Raw genomic sequence first — 19,328 nt, 5'->3', positions numbered from 1 at the left:
TAGGAATGGGGGAAAGCTGTGGACCTTCGGGTGCTGTTACGACTCCAACTCCCATCAGTTCTAGCCAGCCTGACTGTCCAGGACGAGGGCAATATCTTTGAAACATAAATTACATTTCATAACGTTCCAAAGCTAGCACAGCTTTGCCTGTTTCCATAATGCCTCTGTCCACCACAGAAAGCTGCTTTTCCTCTATGATTCGCAATGGGACAACCCTTTGGGCACTGAAGGGTCTGGACTCTGAATTGAACCATTCAGTGACGCAGATCTAGATCAGGGGTGAAAAACATCATGCCTGGGGTCCAAATGCAACACTCCAGGCCTCTCTGTTTGGCCCCCGGGACCAGGGCTGGCCCACTTATGAGGCAAGGTGAAGCGACTGCCTCGGGTGGCAGGATCCACGGGGGCAGCAGATCTCAATGCAGATCTTCATTACCCCCTTGTTCCTGACATAGTTCTTCACTCCTTCCTTTGTGGGGAGGGGGCAAGCATTTTGTGGTTCACCTCAGGTGCCAAAATAGCTTGGTCTGGCCTTGCTCAGGATTTTTTGCAGGTCACATGACTCACATCCCTTCTCCCCGCCAGACCCCACCCCTCACTGGCCTGCTTCACCCCTTGGGTCTATTTGTCTGTCTGGAACGTGTCCTTGAACTGTGATAGTGCCTCTTGAAGGAGAAAGGTGTGCAAGCTTGTGTAGAAATTAAATCTACTGTATGAAGGAAAAATGTACATCTGCTCCTCTTTTGTCTCTGGACCTGCCGACCGTGGCCATGTGGCCCCGGGAAGGTTCCCCAGAAGGGAATATGGCCCTTGGGCTGCAAAATGTTCCCCACCCCAATAGAGGGCTTTAACTATAGAGACGCTAGGGACCAGACTGGACCAGCAGTACCACTCTGCTGAAAATCAGGGTAGCTCTCCTGATTCCTCCTACAGTGCTCCTACAGAAGCACAGCCCATTTGTGACTTTTCAGTCGCAACGGGCTCTCATTACAGTACTTTCTAGAACATGACTCCCTTGCTGCGCTCATGATGGAGGGGAACGCATTTCTGTAAGATGAAGGTGTGAACACACCGAGTACAGTACCTAATGCTTTTTTTAAAAAGCTTTCGCTCCCCTGAAGACTGTTTTGGCTCGTCCAGTGTTCAGTATGAGGGGGAAAAAATCGCACCAAGGTCATTCTTAAGAGTCCTTGTGGTCCGGCTCCTGGTCCTGTAAAGGTTGGGAAGGAAATGTCAACTCTGGAAGTTTTTGTTGTGGGAGGCTGGGGCCAGTTTTACTTTCATTTCTGCACAGTTGTGGACTTTGTTCCCCAAAGCAAAGGAACACTTGAGGGGAAAAGCTTTGTGTGATGTGCGTGCATGAAGAGTCAGATTGTGCAAAAACTCCAGCAGCTTCCCTGCGGCAAGTGAGGCCAAAGGTCCATGTGGAAATTCTCCAGATGGAGAAATCCGATCTTCACATCTCTTCAGGAGTCTTGCCAAGATCTCAACATCTCAAGCCTTGAGATTTGATCACAGATTCTGCCCCCCACCCCGCAAATTTATTCTGCTCTGCTAATCTCACTGCTCTTTGTCCAGTTTTCTTGAGAGGGGCTGCCATAATCAGACCCCCTGCCCTTTACTGGAGGAGGGCATTCCGGTCCTACGTAGCTGCTTGCTCTGCTCTGAGAATGCTGCGTCTGCGAAAGTTAAACGGGCAAAGCAATTTGTTACGAGGGTTCGGTTCCGAAACGTGTCCTCCCACCCATCTCCAACAGGCCCAGCCCACCAGGGGAATTATTGTAGACTGCAAAAAAATTAACATCCTGCAGTTACAAGAAGTTGTAGACTTTGCGTCGTACCCCCACCCCGTAATTTCCCATGCGGAGAAGAGCCGTCTGATCCGGTTACGGGTGGCAGGACCACCATCGGACTCTCTGGTGTGCGCGAGCGTGTGGGGCTCCCCAAATTCTCAGACCCATCATGCCCGCCCCTAAGATTGTTCAGCTCCTTCTCCTGTCGGCTGGCTGTGAAAGTTGCGGTTGGCCGTAAGAGGAGAGGGAATTTTCACCCACCGCAGCAGCCGCGTTTGCGCTCTGGTGGCGCGACTATCCTCCCCCGCCTCGGCAAGAACTTAGAATTTAGAATCGCGCCTTCGGTTAGGGACGCGCCAGCAGACCAGCTCCAGCACTGTTGCGCCGGCGGGTGAGTCGGTGCCGGGGCAGAGAGAGACGCAGGGCGCCCTGCCCGGCTACCTTTCACTTCCCGGCTGCCTTCTCTACCCCCATCCCCACCCCTTCCCCTCCGCCCTTTCCCCGTCGCACTTTCTTTGTGCCTTTCTGTGTTTGAACTTCTTTACACCCCGACGGATCTCTGTGCGTGCGCGTAGACGGAGTTGCGTCTTCAGTTCCTCAACTGGCCGCACCGGTTTAGTTTGTTATTAACTTCTTCCCCCGCCCCTTTGGCGCGGGCAACAAGTACAGAGACGCCTCTCGGTCTCGTGGGGGGGGGGGAAGAGACACACACACACAGAGAGAGGAAGAGACTAGAGAGAGGTTGGTGCTTGGTGCTCAGGGGAAGCAGAGGTTGGGGAGACGGTTTGTTTCGGCGGTGCAGGGTCGCTTCTAGCAGCCAGAGCGCCCCACTTCTTCTGTTAAGCTCGGCCAGTTTCCCACGCGCGGGTGCGAGGCTGCTAAACGCGGTGGCTCTCTCGCTTCTTTTTTCTTTAAGGGCGAACCAGGAAACGGAGGAGGGAACTTTCTCATTACCCAAAACAGAAGGCAAGCAGGCAGCAGGGCGATGGTGGCGCAGTTTCAACAGAAGCTCTTCTGGCTGGTGGCGGCTGGCCTGGCTGTGACCCTGCGCACCAGCCAGGCAGGTGAGTCAAATGGCACAAGAACACTCTTCTTCTCGAAACAAGGAGCTGGTGCGGAATTCACTTCGCTGGCCCACCTTTTAAAACTGCCCCATGTTCCTCCTGCCCCTTTGCTTTGGGAGGCCACGGTGGTAGGGCGGGTGCTTGGGATGCAGAAGGTGGGGGGGGCGTTTAATCCCCGGAATCTCCATTTAAAAGGACCAGAGAGCAGTTGATGGGATGTACATGTCTGCCTGAGACCCCAGAGAGCTGCTGCCAGTCAGGGTGGGCAGCGCTGAGATGGACACATATGTAGGCATTTTGGTAGCAGCTTGACATTTTGCAGGCAAAACCTTTCGATTGATTCCTGTTAATTGCGCATTCACTCTGCAAATGTTATTCCACAATGAAGTTTTGGGAAACTGGGCTTGTTGCACAAGAGCACTAATCTCATTTTAAGTTGTACAACCTGAATTTGCCGGTGGGTAACCAAATCCAACCTGGAAATAGCGAGCGCCTGGAAGCTTTTCTGGCTCGATTTCTGCATTTCACATTGTTGCCGAAGGCCTTGTGAGAAAGAGCCTGGCAATCTTCTTTCCCAGTCTCACGAAGGTTTTAGTTCTGCTTCTGTGTGGCAAGACCAGTTGGGCTGGGAGATCTTGTGAGGCAAGGGAAGAGCCAGTCCACCCCAGAACTGGCATCGAAAACTGAGTTTGTAATTAATGAAAGGACGGAGAGAGGATGAACAAGAAGTGTTTTGTTGAGCCAGCTGTATGGTCACTGACACACTGCAGCCGACACACTAATGTGTCACGACGCACAGTTTGGAAATCTCCGGTGTAGTGGCCAGGAGACTTAATACACACATACCTTTAAAGCACATTCAAAGCACTATTCCCCCTGAAGAACCCTGGGAAACGTTTGTTAAGGGTGCTGGGAATTGTAGTTCTGTAAGGAGCAAACTACCATTCCCAGGATTCTGTTGTGTGGTGGGCAGGGGAAATGCCCCTTGAGTGCGTTTTAGACATATGGTGTGTATGCAGATTGTGTTACGACTCAGATAGGTCCATTTGAATCTTAATAATGATTATTATTATTTTATTATTTATACCCATAAACTCTTTCGACCGCCTTTGACAAGCCAGTCTGTCCCACCCACTGTTACCACCCTCTCTAGAAATTTGGGGATCACCTTCCTTGATTGTTGTAAAGATTACAACTGGGTGCAAATGCTAAATATTACTGAAAGAGATTTTCGGGCTCAGGCCTGCCTGGGTGCTCGTAGACATGTGTGGACTGGCTTTGGGTTCTTGGAGAATGGATCTAGGAAGTGTATGCAGAGTCAGGTCGTCTGTCTGTCTGTCTGTCTGTCTGTCTGTCTGTCTGTCTGTCTGTCTGTCTGTCTGTCTCAGTATTATTCATGCTGACTAGCAGCAGCAACTGTCCACAGTTTCTACAGGGGTCTCCTTCTCTCTCTGCCTGACTTTTGAGATACCTGCAACCTTTTGCTTTCAAAATACCTTCTTAGCCACAAGCTGTGACCACATCTTTTAATAGAAGGTGCTCTGTGCATGCTTATTTTGCCCCCGGGGTTGTGTCAAGGGCCTATGGGACAAGTTCTGAGGTTGAGCCTCCGCAATCAGTAAGATTAGGAGGCAGTGTGGTGTAGTGGTTAGAGTGCCCAACCAGGATCTGGGAGAGACCAGGTGTTCAAGTGCCCACCTGGCCATGAAGCTCACTGGGCATCCTTGGGTCAGTCACTCGCTGCGTCTCAGGCTAACCTACCTTACAGGATTGTTGTGGACATTAGAGGAGAACAAGGAGAAACATGTATGCCACTGTGAGCTCCTTTGAGAAAAAGGGTGGGACAGAAATGCAATAAATAAATAATAAAGCTACGGTTTGGCAAAAGGGAACACAAAGGTGTAGAAATGTTTGCATATATATAAATAAACATTTTCCTTCCTAACTGTAAGCACCAATCAAGGCTGCTTTAAAGGCATTTAAAGGTTTCGGTTTCAGTATATATATATATATATCTCAAGTGTGAAGTTTCTTAGGGGCAAAGTGTTGACAGTTAAAAACCTAAGCAGAAAAACAAGCAGAAAATCACCAATTGAGGCTGCTCTATACATTTCAATGTTAATGATGATGATGATTTTAAATTTGTACACCACCCTTCAGCCAAAGATCTCAGGGTGGTTCAAAACACAGAAATACAAAACAAAAACACATAATAAAGACCAGAACAAACCCATAATCCCCCCCAACCAAAATGAAGCACACAAAAAGGTTGCCAGTATAGAACAAAAATAGAATGAAAAATGGCCTTTAGCAACAAACAAAGAAACCAAGAAAGGTGCCAACCAAACTTCATGGGGCCAGGAGTTCCATAATATCCCTCTCACCCCTTGTATCCAGACACACTTCAACCCTAGGTGGGACAGAAGGAACCGCCTCACCTTCCCACTTTAAGAGAGCAGGAAGGATGATACAGAAGGAAGTCCACACCAGACATTTAAATCACTCTTATGCCCCCCCCCACCTCAAAGGAACTTGGGAACTGTAGTTTGTTGCAGGGACTGAAAGTCTTTAGGAGACCCTCACAGATCCACAATCGACCACAGTTCCCAGGATTCTTTGGGGGAAGCCTAGGCTTAGATTCGCCATCCCAAAATGTACAAGGATTACATATCATAATCCCTTCTTCGTGTGCCTTCTCCACGAAGAGTGTCAACACAAGAAGGGGCCTTTTCTGCAGTGGCTCCCCGTTTATGAAATGCTCTCCCCGGGGTGGTTTGCCTGGTGCCTCCCATTATACGCATTTAGGCGCCAGGCGAAAACATTCCTCTTCAACCAGGCCTTTGGCTGACACCTGATGACCTTTTAAATGTGCTGCGGAACAGAGGACTATTGGTTTGTTTCTGTTCTTATTTTTGACATGTATTTTGTTTCGTTTCGTTTTATATTGTAATTTTGTGTTGTGAACCACCCTGAGACCTACAGGGGTAGGTCGGTATACTTTTTTTAAAAAATAAAAAAGTAGGAGATGAGAAATTAAGAGGTGGGTGCTGGAGCTGATCTAGCCAACGAGCCTGCGAGACCCGTTGGCTCAGAGTGTGAGTGGTGGCCTCTATCTCATGCCATCCCCTCTTTTATAATTCCAGAGGTCTCCATCGTCCTTCGCAGCGACCAGGAGGGTCCTGTCCTTGAGGGCGGGAACGTGACTCTGGAGTGCCTGGGCGATGAAGGAGAGGAGATGAGCGGATTCACTTTCCAGAAATACAGCAAGGTCAGGATAATTTGCAGATGTAATGGCAAGACAAAGCAGCGAGGAGGGAGATGGGCGGCTTGCTCAATAGGGGGCGCAAATATTTGGTTGCAAATAGTACAACGAGCAGCACCCAGAGGGGCGTCCAAAGTTATTTCCTAAGTTCAGGTGTGCGTGCTGTTGCTTTTAGGCATCCAAAGTGGGCCCCGTCCACGCACAGCGGAGGAGCAAGTAGGAAGAATGGCTGAAAGGTTTGCAGAAGTGGAACGCTGTTGTTTTGAAAAAGCCTAGGGCAGGAGATGGGGAAATCCCAGGACAGTGCAAGGGAGGCTGAGCATGCTCTGTGCTGCGGCTGCCGAATGCTGACTCACTTGCGGCTGGAGGGGAAGAGAGAGAGAGAGAGAAAGAAACTCAAATATGGAATGTAGTAGACAGGCTCCTGATCAGCAGAACTCCATTCTGCAACCACCACCACCCCTTTTGGACTTTATAACAGCCAGGCCTTTTTCTCAGGGAATCTGGGAGTGGGGTTGTATTAGCTACCCTAGAAGCATAGAGTTGGAAAGGGCCCCATGGGTCATCTAGTCCAACCCCCTGCAATGCTGGGATAATTAACCTGACCAGATCATTCTCAGTACTACTTCACCATGCTAAAGTTCCCAGGGTTCTTTGGGGCACAACCACGGCAAGACCAGTATAAAAGGCAACACCCCAGATAGCTCAGTCGGTAGAGCATGGGATTTTTCATCTCCGAGTCATGGGTTTGAGCCCCATGCAGGGCAAAAGATTCCTGCAATGCAGGGGGATGGATTAGATGACCCTCGACGTCCCTTCCAATTCCACAGTTTGGTGGTTCTTATGTGGGCAGGACCCTTTTGCTAGGCCTCAGATGGGCAAGTTTCAAGGAACTCTCAGCCTAACTTCATGTAGTGGGTAGCATGTAAATTGGGGGTGGGGGATGGCAGAGAGAGAGTGAGAAAGAAAGAAAGAGAAAAGGATGACAGAAAGGAAGCGAGACAAAGGGATGGCCCCACTTATCCTCTGCTCCAGCCCACCTTAGGCTCCACGCCCTGCCGTCTGCCAATGTCTACTCTATCCCCAGCCCCAAAGGATTGCCCCATATGTAATGTAGCCTCTGATAGCTGCCCATCTCTGACTCAGGCAAAAACAAGCTAAGGACAGAGGTCTCAGATTGATAACGTAGGCTGAGCACGCACTATACATTTAAAGCACATTTCCCACCCCTGCAAAGATTCAGAGAACAAGAACCCTTATGGTGCTGCAATTCTCTGCACCCTTATCAAACTACAGTTCCCAGGATTCATTCTCTCTCTTTCTCTCTCTTGAGGGGGTGTGGTTTGAATGTATGGTGTGTGCAGCCTTACTAGTAAGGATTTGGTAGAATAAGAACCATGTGATAGTTTGGACAAATATATTTCAGAATTGGTCTGGACCCAGTTTCGTTGTAGCAACATCCCTCACAGAACTTGAGGAATTGTACATTTGCAATGTGGCTGGTAATCGCTTGTCCCAGAATCCATGCTCCTCTTTGAACAATGGTTCTCCCCTACCCAGCCCACTCAAGTCTCTTGGTTTGCAGCCCCTATAGTGCAGGGGTCAGCAAACCTTTTCAGCAGGGGGCCGGTCCACCGTCCCTCAGAGCCTGGGGGGGGGGGGCAGACTATATTTTGGAAAAAATAATGAACAAATTCCTATGCTCCACAAATAACCTAGAGATGCATTTTAAATAAAAGGATACATTCTACTCATATAAAAAACACGCTGATTCCTGGACTGTCTGCAGGCTCGATTAGAAGGCAATTGGGCCAGATCCGGCCCCCGGGCCTTAGTTTGCCTACCCATGCTATATAGTGAAACAGGCTTGTTGTGTGAACATGCTGCTCGTAAGGGGGAAAGGTCTTTGTAGAAAGGCTTTGCTAAACCTGAGCTGCTGACGCGTAGACTTTTATTAAGAGTTCTGAAGGAGGTATTTTATGACAGGTGTTTTGTTGACTGGAGAGGGAATAGGAGGCTGCTCTAAGCAGGATTGGGAGAAGGAGATTGGAGAAATGGGGAGGCCACAGCTCAGGATTAGGAAGTGTCCGGGGAAAACAGTAATCAAGGCCACCAAGTGGCCACTAGGGGGCACTGTTTCCAGGAAGTAGAACCATGCCCCTTCAGTTGCTGGGAGTCAAGATGGCAGCAATTATAGCAACGGTTGGGAGACTTTGGTCCTCCAGATGCTGCAGGATGACAACTCTCTTATTTCATGACTGCCTGTTGGCCATACTGGCTGGGGCTGATGGGAGCTGGAGTCTAACATGATCTTGAAGGCCACAGATTTGACATACATGGCAGGAACACATGGGCCAACTAAAGGAACCTTATTTTTGGCTCCCTTCGCTTCCTCGCTCAACTGCGTTGCAGCTGCTCCGATTGCCATGGGCCACCCTAGACTCCAAACGCAACACTTAACAATGCTCAGGTCTTCAACCAAAACACCTTAACGTTCACTGAACGGCCCCAAAGTGCATTGAAGCCCATGTCGATGTGGCTTGAGTGGCGTAGTGCTCAGAAGGGGACTTGCGCCGCCTCCAGTTGGCATTTTGGGTAGCACCACCTTGCAAAGGGCATTGACTAATGCGAGGCATTCCCCTTCCCATTGCAGTGGCTCCACTCCTGGATCTCCCTCGACAAAGCCAGCCAGATGCGCTGCTGGTTTTACGACGTCAGCGTCAGCTACGATGACGGCCGCCTTCAGCTGACCATCAGTGGACTGAAATCTTGGCACGCCGGACCCTACCGCTGCACCGGCTCCAACGTCACCAGCAACGCCTCTGTCTCCAATGAGCTGGACCTGCAGATGGAATGTACGTGGGAAAGTTTTTTCCTTCCTCTGGCCCCTACTAGTGGGTGATGGAGAAATTGCAGGTGGGGAGGATTAGGGGGGCTGCCTTTGCAACTGGCCTTTGGCAATTTGTAGGTAATAGGCAGAAGTGTAACCTCTTGCAGGGACTGTTGGTGTCAGCCCTGCCCTTAGCCACACACATCCCAGCTGTGGCCATGGAAGAGTAATAAAAAAAGAGCACCCCTGAGCACCAACAGAGTGCTTTCTAACTTATGCTGAGCACATGCGACTTGTCAACACACATTTAGAATATGAACGCCACCAGCACTTCTCTCTCTAGCACTCAAGGAAATGCTCAGCCCTCTTTTGACGGCATCCTGAGCCCATAAAATGTTTCAAAACTTTTCTTCTTCATGAACGCTTAAATCACAGATGTTGTTGTTATTATTTTATTATTACTTATTAATTTTGTATACCGCCCTATTCCCGTGGATCTCAGGGCGGTTCACAACTTAAAACTACAATATAAAAAAACCCACAAACTACATCATAAAAATGACAATGAAAACAACACAACACATTTTAAAAGGGCATTAGATGTCAATCAGCCCAAGGCCTGGTTGAAGAGGAACACTTTTGTCTGGCGCCTAAAAGTGTATTATGAAGGCGCTATCTCAGCCTTCCTGGGGAGAGCATTCCACAAATGGGGAGCCACCGCAGAAAAGGCCCGTTCTTGTGGTGCCACCCACTGGACTTTTCAGGGAGGAGGCACACAAAGAAGGGCCTCGAAAAATGATCTCGGGGTCTGCGTAGGTTTATATGGAGAGAGGTGGTCCTTGGGGTATTGCAGTCCTGAGCCGTTTAAGGCTTTATAGGTCAAAACCAGTACTTTGATTTTCCCCAGAAACTAATTGGTAGCCAGTGCAAGTTGGGCCAGTATTGTTGAACTCCAACCCCCCATCACATTACTTGCCCCCCATGTAATGCCCACTCAACTACTTTGATCTGTGGAACTGACACATTTACAAGTGTCACATGACGTTCTGCACTTGCAAGGAGCTGATCCTTCAGTGTGGCACCACTTGCCCTTTGGGACTCCCTGTCCATTGATACTAGGCAGGTGACTTCATTGGGCTGCTTTTGGCGCCTGCCAACAACGTTTTGCTGAATCGAGTGCATCCAGACATGTAGATTTGGCATGCATTTTAATGCGTTGATTTTATTTCCACTGTGCATATTGCACTGTGCATTACTGATCTTAAATACAGTAAAGAATTAAGCCTGCTTGTTTTTTTAATATCTGGTTTTTATTGGCAATCCTCATGCATGTTTTATGCAAACCACTGAAGAGCTTTTGATGATTAAGTGGTACGGAAATCCTCTTTGAATAAAATCAGCCCCATCCGGCGTGGTCAGTGATGATGGGGGATGATGAGCCCAATAACATCTGGAGTGCCACAGGTTCCCGACCATTGGCTTATTGTGATACCCTTGTGCCACAGCAAGAGTCTGTGCTGGTGCTCTGTGCCTGCATATGCGTGCAGGTTTGGAAATTTTACAAACTTTGGTCCCAACGGAACAGTAAAGGCAGCGGCTCATTACCCACGTTCTGTATTTCCAGGCATGCATGACCTGTCAAAAAAATGACAGCATGTACTGAAGATCAAACCTTCAGGCATATTCTGGGTGGGCCGTCTGGAATGGGGAAGCCTCTTGAAAGTTGTCTCTCACAATCTAAAACATCTCTCCGGGGCATATCCCTGCAGCAGACTTTTAAAAAACAAACAAACAAACACCACCTTCTTCCCAGGGAATCCTGGGAAACATAGTTCTGCAAGGCTGCATTAGGAGCACCCGAATTCAATTCCCAGGATTGAACTGGGCAGGAGCCATAGCAAGTTAAGGTGAATCGTACGCAACTGTTTTAAAGCATTTTGATTTAGCTACTCACTTTCATGATTACTTTGTACTCTTTTTCTTTTGTTGTATACTGCTGCCCTGGTAGTGTTTGTTTGTTTGTTTGTTTGTGCGTTCTGAGTTCGAGTGTCTTCAAAGTCCATGACACTTTTGGTGAAGGCTGTTCTCCAACTGGAGCGCTCGCGGGGCAGTGTTTCCCAGTTGTCGGTGTTTATACTACATTTTTTAAAGATTTGCCTTGAGACAGTCTTTAAACCTCTTTTGTTGACCACCAGCATTACACTTTCCCTTTTTAAGTTTGGAATACAGTTGTTGCTTTGGAAGACGATACTCAGGTAGGAGTTACCCCATTGAGTTGGATTTGTGGCGCTGCAGAGGGGTTATTTTGTACTTGTTGGTGCAGCACTTTGGGTTTTTTGGTTGTTGAGCAACAGGCCAAGTTTTTCGTAAGCTTCTGCAAAGATATTTAGGATGGTTTGGAGGTCATTCTCTGAGCGTGCACACACTACGTTGTCATCAGCATACTGAAGCTCTATGACAGAAGTTACGGTAACCTAACTATTACTATTATTATTAAAATCTCTCTCCTGCTCCAGATCTGCACAGCATCCTCCTTGCTCGCACAAACACCTGGTGTGGGACAGTAGGAGATTCTGTCACAATGCTTGAAGGCAGCGACCTGAACCTTCGATGCTCTGCAGGCTCTTCGAAGCCCCCGCTCTACGAATGGACCCGAGAGGTGTGAAGACCTTTACATCTTTAGAGTAGGGCCTGGGAATCTTTCTCCGCCAAGGCCCACTGGCCTGTAGACCAGTTACTTATGTGTTATAAAAGACATGTTGCAACGCGTAAAAAAATGCCACAGGGCTGGTTGCCAGGTGGAGAGCGGCGCGGCGCCGAAGCTGCCAGCACCTTCGCAAAGCTAAGCAGGGTCCGGTACAGTTTCAAATTGGATGGGTGACTGCGTGTTGCGATTCCTGCATGGGGGTGGGGTTGAGGTTAGATGACCCTCAGTTCTACAACTCTGTGGCCCCTTGAACCCTTGGCTGCTCCTATTGGGATCCAAAGGAGGCCTAGCCAAGAACGTGGGTTGGGGCGGGGCGGGGGGCTTAATGTAGAGGAGGAGAGTGTCTGGGCACATGTGGGGTGCATCAACTCCACCCCCAACCCATGGGTGTTCACAGGGGACTTTTTCCAGTGGAGGCCAAAGTAAAACACTGAACATTGGGAGCAAGTTAGTTTCTCACCCAAAAACTGGGGTGAAAAGTGCCTGAAGATTTTGCCTCATATCTCAGGGTTTGCATCCTGTAAACTTTTAAAATGCAAATGCTGTAAACTTTTTTTAAAAAAACATATATTAAAAGCTGGCACTTATGATTTCTACTGGGGGGGGGCAGTTGCCAGCCGCACACACATAGGTGGCCATGCCTCAGCCTTCCTTTGTTGAGTAGGAAAGTGCCTTGTAAGGATGGTCAGCCTGTCAGAAGCTGCCTTTGCACCCAGGCCTTTAAAGCACGTAGCTTCCCCCAAGGAATCCTGAGAAGGCGTAGTTTGCCCCCCCCCTCTCAGAGCTACAGTTCCCAGCACCTTGAGTGAACTACGGTTTATTCAGTTTGATACCCAGTTGGGTTTTGTCCTAGGTAAACAGTGCGGCTACTTAGCACCCCTGGAGAAATGAGTCCTTTCCCCCCACTAAAAGGGGGCTTGCAATATCCTGACCCCTCTGTGCTTGGAAGAACGTACCCACTCTTTAACTCCAAGGCAGTCTGATGAGATTTTCGCCCCACAGGGAAGGAAGGGACCCCCCAGCCCCAACCCTCCAACACATGCGCCAAATGTTTTCCCCTTTTCTTCACAGACAGGGCATTTCCTGGAATCTGTACCCCCCCCCAACACACCCGCCATCGTTCGCTGCTGCTGAGGCAATGTTTGTTGAAAACCCAAGTCCATTGTCTTTTTCCACTCTCAGCTTGCCTTGTTTGCATTTCCATAGTTCAACGATGGAGAGTGCTATTAAAGCCATTGTGCTTACGCAGGGGAGAGCATTTCAAGGCGGAAGTGGCTCCTTGTCCAAACATGGAGGCCTTCCACCTGTGGATTTTGCTCCTTCATAGTCACCTCAGCTCCCCCTTGGCCCTGGGCCCATGTTAGCATCCTGAGGTAAAACGCAGATCCAGGACGCCTGTTTACCTCATTGTCAAAACAGGCTGTCCTGCTTTCCGTTAACAGGACTCACCCCCCAAAATCACACGGTGAGGAGAAAAGTGTTGGTCGTACGTATTTGGGGATTTGAAGATGGATCCCCAAATGTGCACGGCCAACATTTTCCTCCTCGCTTTGCGATTTTTTGGGGGGTGGGGGGTGGGAAGTGAGTCCAGTAAGCAGACATTTTGTGCTGAGGGGAGCTGGAGGGGAAGGAAACACTCCTTAGAAAGACAAAAGGGCTGTCTCAGTTAAATCCTACTCAGGCCGGGCCTAAAGTTAGTCATGTCCATTGTTTTCAGTGGGTCTACTCGTGAGTAGGACTAGCATTGGCTGAAACCCAAACTTCTATGTCGTCATTCTCTGCCCCTCATTATCTAGGACGCCTGGCTCCTCGGGGATACCCCAGCCCCTAAAACTATTACACACACTAATTTCTGGAAATTTAATTGCGGAAGAGGGGGCAGGGGATGAGTGCAGGCAGTATTTGACTCAGGTGTTCCCATTGTTGTTAAAGGGTGTGTGTCAACGAACGTAAAGATACTGCAATAACTGATAGGCAAGTTAACCTTTATGTTTTTTGTTGTTGTGTTTAAATGGAATAACTTTGTAAACCTATTGCCCGTGACTAGGATTTAGGTTTTCACTGTTTAGCGTCTGCTTCTCTTGCCATGCCTAGTTCAGTGCTGAGTTTGCAAATGGCTGGAGGCTTGGATCTTTAAAAAAGCGCTCACAATTTTAACAGTGTTTTCCCCCCCCCTTCCCTGTGCCCCCTCTTGCAGGGAGACGACTGGGTTCTGGTCTCCAGCGACTTGACGCTTTCCAAGGTGAACCGGGAGCAAGCCGGGACCTACACTTGCCGGGCGCAACACCCCACCTTGCCCCAGTTGACCAAGAGCAAGTCGATCCATCTGTATGTGGAGGGGAGCGAGCGCGGATTCACCCTCGGTGAGAACAACCCTTCGCCTGCACCTATGGAGCCCTGCCTGAACCCACGTTTCGGAGGGCAAACTTCAGGCGCCCCACTGCCCTGGGCTGTGCCACCCCTTCCTTCCAGAAGGCAGCCGGGGGCACCTCCTTCATCAGCGACCATCTTCAGTCTTTACCCCGCAAGTCCTCTTTCTCAAAGAATCATAGAATTGCAGAGCAGGGAGGGCGTGGAAATTCCTGAAATGCAGGAATTCTCCCTTTACTAATCCAGTAGCATCACGAACTGATACAACCATAGCGCAGTCCTAAATGCATCTGTAGGGAAGGAAAGCCCTGCTCAGTTCAAGGGGGCTTCGTCCCAGTCAATATGCACAGGACATGGGCAAAGGCATGTCTGCTAACAGGACCATCAGTAGCTGCTAAGCCACAGAAATAAACCAAGCCTCCATGTTTTGCAGCTGTAGCTAGTTTCCCCAACACAGAGACATGGAAATTGTGGTTTCTAAGAGGAGTCCACACATGTCACCAACCTGCAAAAGCAGGTTCAAAGGCATGGGCAGAATAATGTCCAGGTGGATGTTGTTGTTATTCATTTTTTTTCTGGGGAGAAATTCACCAAGAAGTTTCTTTGTTTGTGGCCCTGTCACAGTGCCACACACCCCGCCCCAGGCAGTGCCTAAATGTAATATGTGATTAATAAACTCAAGCAGTCAATGATCAGGATTAGAAAGGGCCACAACTTTATGTGATTATGGATAATAGATGGATTATTTTGGCTCAGGCGTTGGGTGTAGGCATTCCAGCCTCCAGACAAAACAACAACAACCATAATTATTTAATTTTAAAAGCAACCTTGGTGATGATGCTTACTATACCTATAAGTCCCCTCATCCCTGACCATTGACCTTGCTGGCTAGGGCTGATGGGAATTGGAGTCCACCCCCCATCCAGATGACCACAGGCTCCCTGTCCTCCTTTTCTCAAGGGCTGCTGTTCAGAGGCAGCAATGCTTCTGAATGCCAGCCTCTGGCAGCTGCAGGAGAGGAGGGTGGCCCACGTGCCCCGAGTCCTGCTTGCCACTTTGCCACGAGCACCTGATTCACTACCAGTAACCACTGGCCTGATCCAGTAGGGCTCTTCTTGCACCCTTCGTTTAAGGTGCTGACCTGGCTTGCCTTTGTCGTGTCCGCCTTGTTCCCTGCAGAGTCCGTGCTGTCCCTTAGCACCCCGATGTTGGCCCTGGCTGTGGCATTGCCTGCAGTGCTGCTACTGCTGGTGATTTTGGTCTTCGCCTTCCTGATCCCCCGGCATCGGGCAGCTGCCAAGAAGAAAGCTGGCCTGTGAGTACCTTGTGGGGTTGTATTGCTGGGGGAGCTTAATGGTGGGTGGGGCGTTACTTCACTGTTAAAGCAGGAGGCAGGGAACTGATCAAGCTGAGAGGGTCAAATGTAGCAGCCAACCAGCCATCTCTCCCTCTCCCTCTCCCCCCCCCTCTCTCTGTGGTACCTGGGGTTTTCCATCTCCTTAGCCAGATCCTTCTCCCCAGACTCCCCCAGCCCTCCTCTGCACCCCAAGCATTTGTGCCTGGATGGAATGTGCCCTTGATTTCTGATAACGCCTCTTGCTTGCCTCTATATGGAGCACAGAGAGGGGTTTGTGTGTACGAAACCTTTACACACTGTGCAAAGGTAGCTTTTACTTTTGTAGCTCCACCCACTTTTGCCTCTGGCACCACCCATCTCTGGTGTCCAGCCCCCCAGGAGGAAGGAAATGTGGCCCTCGGGCTGAGAAAGGACAGCTCAAGCATCTTCCTCTCTTCCTGGCTGTGCAGATATCCAGTTGCAGGCCAAACGGTGGTGGTTTAATTCTTCCTTCCTTGGGGGCCTCTTGAGATTAATTAGTTCCATTCATATACACATGCGGACGAACCTGTACGTGTAGAACGAGCCTGAAAAATGAACCTCCCTCCACTGGACTTTCGTGTCACTCTGTGGCAGCTTAATTTCTTTTTTTTAAAAAAAACAAAACCACGTTTTGCACTATTATCGAGTGAAGGAGAAAATGAAACTCGAATGCTACTGTCCACCTTTCTCTTTCCAGGGAAGACTCCGGCCAGCGTACCCCAATCTACAAAGGCAGCCTGGAGTCTGTGCCTTCCTCCGTTGGAGATACGCATCCCCTGGTGATGTAATAAAGAGACACAGGTCAGCAGAAGTGCAAAGGATGTATGACGACACCCCCTTTCCTGTCCATTCCCTTCCTTTTAATGCAAAGGTCCACAGTCCTGGAGGGGCAGGTTTTTGCCTGTTCTTGATGACTCCTCAGTTCGGAATTCCGTAGGGGATCTAGAAAGCAGCTCAAAATCTGGGGTTCTCCTGAGAATATTTGCAGCAGTCAGCCTCTTGGTCATTTATCAAGGGCAATCTCCTGGCACCCGCAAGTAACAGCTGTGCAAATGCTCCCCCGTGTGGACACAGGAGGGTAATGCAGGCACAGGTTTCAGGCAAGGGTGAAGTAGGAATGGCTGAATCAGCCCGGTTTGGTTTCTCGTCTCCCCCCCCCCCATCTTGAATTTCCCCCTTTTCCATTTCTGCTAGAACACTTTTTTAAAAAAAGAAGCCCACATGAAATTCATATGCATTTTCAATATTATTTCTCTGGCTATGCATATTTTTGTGGTAGGCTTAACTCTTAGTGTGTGCCTTTGGGGAGTGTTGAAGTCAACTGCGTCAAAAATGTGGAGAAATTGGTTTGGGAATTGCATTTCTACCCTAATCTCCAATTTAAAGACCAGTTGGCCAGCCCTACAGTTAGGGTGAGATAGTCACATGGGGCAGCAGCTACTGGGAGGTAGGGCAGCAGCAAGGGGCCGGAGCTTTGTGTGCCTCGACCCACTAAGCTACCCTCCTGCCCTGAGGTGTGATAGAGGACACCATCCCATTGTCAGCATTGAAGTAAAGTTCAGTTTCCTGTCCAGTTAGTTACCTTGTCGTTCGTCTCAGGCAGTTAAAACATCTCAGGCCTGTCCCCCTGAGTATAGCTTGGGCAGACAGATATAGCGGACCGTGCCCTGTTCTTTCTCCCTCCCAACTGCCCCAAATCTGCCTCCTGAGGTGCTCACCTCAGCTCGCCTCACACAAGGACTGCTTCGCCCCTGCGTGATAAGCGGCACCTGCCAGAAATCCCACCCCCCCATTTCTGTAGAACCATTAAAATATACAGAAACCTTCACCTCATTTGCAGCTGCTCGTACTAAGATGGATGCCGCAAGCAGCCCAATTTGTAACTGCGACTTTAGCTTAAAAGACGTGCACTCACTTACCACGTTGCTACTTAAAATATCACTTCCTTGGGGTACCTTTCCTTACCCTCCAGCTCTGGTTTAAATATTTAAGCAGCTGGCTGGATGCAGCCGAAGAAACAGATCCAGAATAATAGGAGAACCGGAAATGTAATGCGCAAAATTATGGGAGTCACCATAGAGATGGGGGAAGGGGTCTAGAGCAATACATGGCTGTCATAGACTGTTTTCATTCTCAAGCCTTGTGAGAGTGGCAGGACCAGAGCTTTTTTAAAAAAAAATGGGGAGGGGGTTAAAAGAAAAAGAGGTGCCAGTATTTTTACCTTGATAAAAATGTTGTAGGTCCCAGCATAAAATGGCTACTGTGGATAGCAAGAAAGGGAAGCTACTACTTTGTACTGGTCATGAAAGAAACACCATCACAAAAGAAGCCCTGGGGTTAATCCGCACTTCTTTTTGTCCTGCTTCTTTTCCCCTGGGGGGGGAAACTGCTCTTTAGTGCTCAGTCAGACCAAATGGCAGTTCAGATTTCTCTCGGATTGCTGTTTGTTCTGATCAATCACCAAAGAGCGAGTTTTCCCTTGGAAAGGAGCGAGGCAAGAGGGAAGCCGCTTGGGCCTGTGTGCTTTCTAAGCAAGGCACAAAGTAAAGTCTGTGTGAGCCCCATGTGGCCTCTAAGGGAGAATGCCCTATTTGCCTGCAGTTGTTTGCTGCATTCCATTGGAGATGGGAGATGCCACTCAAAGTGGGGTGGAACTGTGCCAATGCTGTGGCTCAGTCCGCAATGTAAGATTTCACAACATCCTCAGCTCTTTTCTTTTCTTTTCTCGCAGGGTGAAATGGATCTCCCTCCTTTCTTTTGTCACTTTCAAGATCCAGCTTCTTCGGAAACTATGGGATGGTGGGGATGCTAACAATGTACAGAGGTTGTTTTTGTGTATATGTTTGGGGCAGTCATTGAGTTTCTTTTTTGGAAAGGAGGGAAGTTGGAGCTATCGAGACCAAAAATGTAAGGGGCGATGGTGATGCTGAAGTGTGTATGAATCCCCCCTCCCCTTTCTGGGTTACTTGTTCTTTGCCTGCAGTTCTACCCTTCATGAGGATGAGATGTTCTTTTCTGCCAACGGACTGCTTTTCGACCTTTTGCTTGTCCTCGCAAGTGTTAGCCCTTTCCGGTTCAGAGGGACGCATGCCGCCCTCTGTTTTGCTTCCGGTCGATTGGCGAGAGTTAAGCGCAGAGCCACTGCAGAAAGTCTGTGCCCTGCGGGATTAAACCTGACCCCTTCACGCCGGAACTTGCCCCCTAGTTCCCTACTGACTGTTTCGCTTGCCGAGTGTGGCTGGATTTTTTTTAAAGATCCCACCCAGGACAGGAACATCCTGGGCTCCTTGGAGAGGAAAGGCATGGTATAAATTATATATATATATAATATAATATTAAGCTAAGTTTAACCACTTTCTAAAATCCCCTGATTTCTTCCTGCCGAGAGCTCTCATCCTGGAGTCTTGGGGGCATCTGCCATTGCTGGTTTTTTTAATCTCTTTCTGCAGCAGACTCTGGATTTCTGCCTGACAAGGCAAAAAGCAGGGCTAAATAATTAGCAGTCACTTTGTTCCTGTAGCGATTGTTGAGGAGTTCTCCCACTTTTGGGGAGGGAGGGGGGTTCTGCTCCTTGCTTCGAAATGTAACCCCTGCTCAGGGTTCCTTGGGGTTCTCTCTTTCTGTGCCTTCCTTGGCCTCCGCCTCCGCTGCAGTCCTGCACCAAAACGCGCAGAGCCTTCTTGCTTGAGCTCTGTGCTAGTTCCGAGACCAGGAAGCAGCAAGATGTGCCTTGGCATTTCGCTATTATTTGCATGCTAACACGCCGGGGGGGGGGGGACGGTATTGTAAAGAGGAGTGAGTGTATATCATGCTTGTCTCTGCAGCACGCAGTTTAAATGTCCCCCTATCCGGCACTTCCTTTCATCAAAATAAAAAATAACAAAATCTTGCAACGGTGGCTGTTTGGAGCGTGCGGCATCGGGG

The 19,328-nt window shown here is 49.1% G+C and overlaps 1 protein-coding gene across 2 annotated transcripts; it reads left to right on the top strand.

Annotated features, from left to right (window-relative positions):
* Positions 1–2,397: 2,397 nt before the first annotated feature.
* On the top strand, positions 2,398–19,293 carry LOC118087261 (basal cell adhesion molecule). Of its 2 annotated transcripts, XM_035119755.2 has the most exons (9): positions 2,398–2,534; positions 2,710–2,857; positions 6,001–6,125; positions 8,773–8,974; positions 11,466–11,608; positions 13,854–14,019; positions 15,206–15,341; positions 16,102–16,205; positions 18,136–19,293. In XM_035119755.2, the coding sequence occupies exons 2-8, from the start codon at positions 2,779–2,781 to the stop codon at positions 16,190–16,192; spliced, it is 942 nt and encodes a 313-aa protein (XP_034975646.1). In that variant the 5' UTR covers positions 2,398–2,534; positions 2,710–2,778; the 3' UTR covers positions 16,193–16,205; positions 18,136–19,293. The 2 variants fall into 2 exon arrangements, with proteins under 2 accessions (XP_034975646.1, XP_034975647.1); XM_035119756.2 differs by lacking the exon at positions 2,398–2,534 and having other exon boundaries at positions 2,541–2,857.
* Positions 19,294–19,328: the final 35 nt, after the last annotated feature.

Source organism: Zootoca vivipara, chromosome 6, assembly GCF_963506605.1.
Source record: "Zootoca vivipara chromosome 6, rZooViv1.1, whole genome shotgun sequence".
NCBI lineage: Eukaryota > Metazoa > Chordata > Lepidosauria > Squamata > Lacertidae > Zootoca > Zootoca vivipara.
Note: the sequence above shows the minus strand (reverse complement) of the source record. Positions and strands in the feature narration are given on the sequence as shown.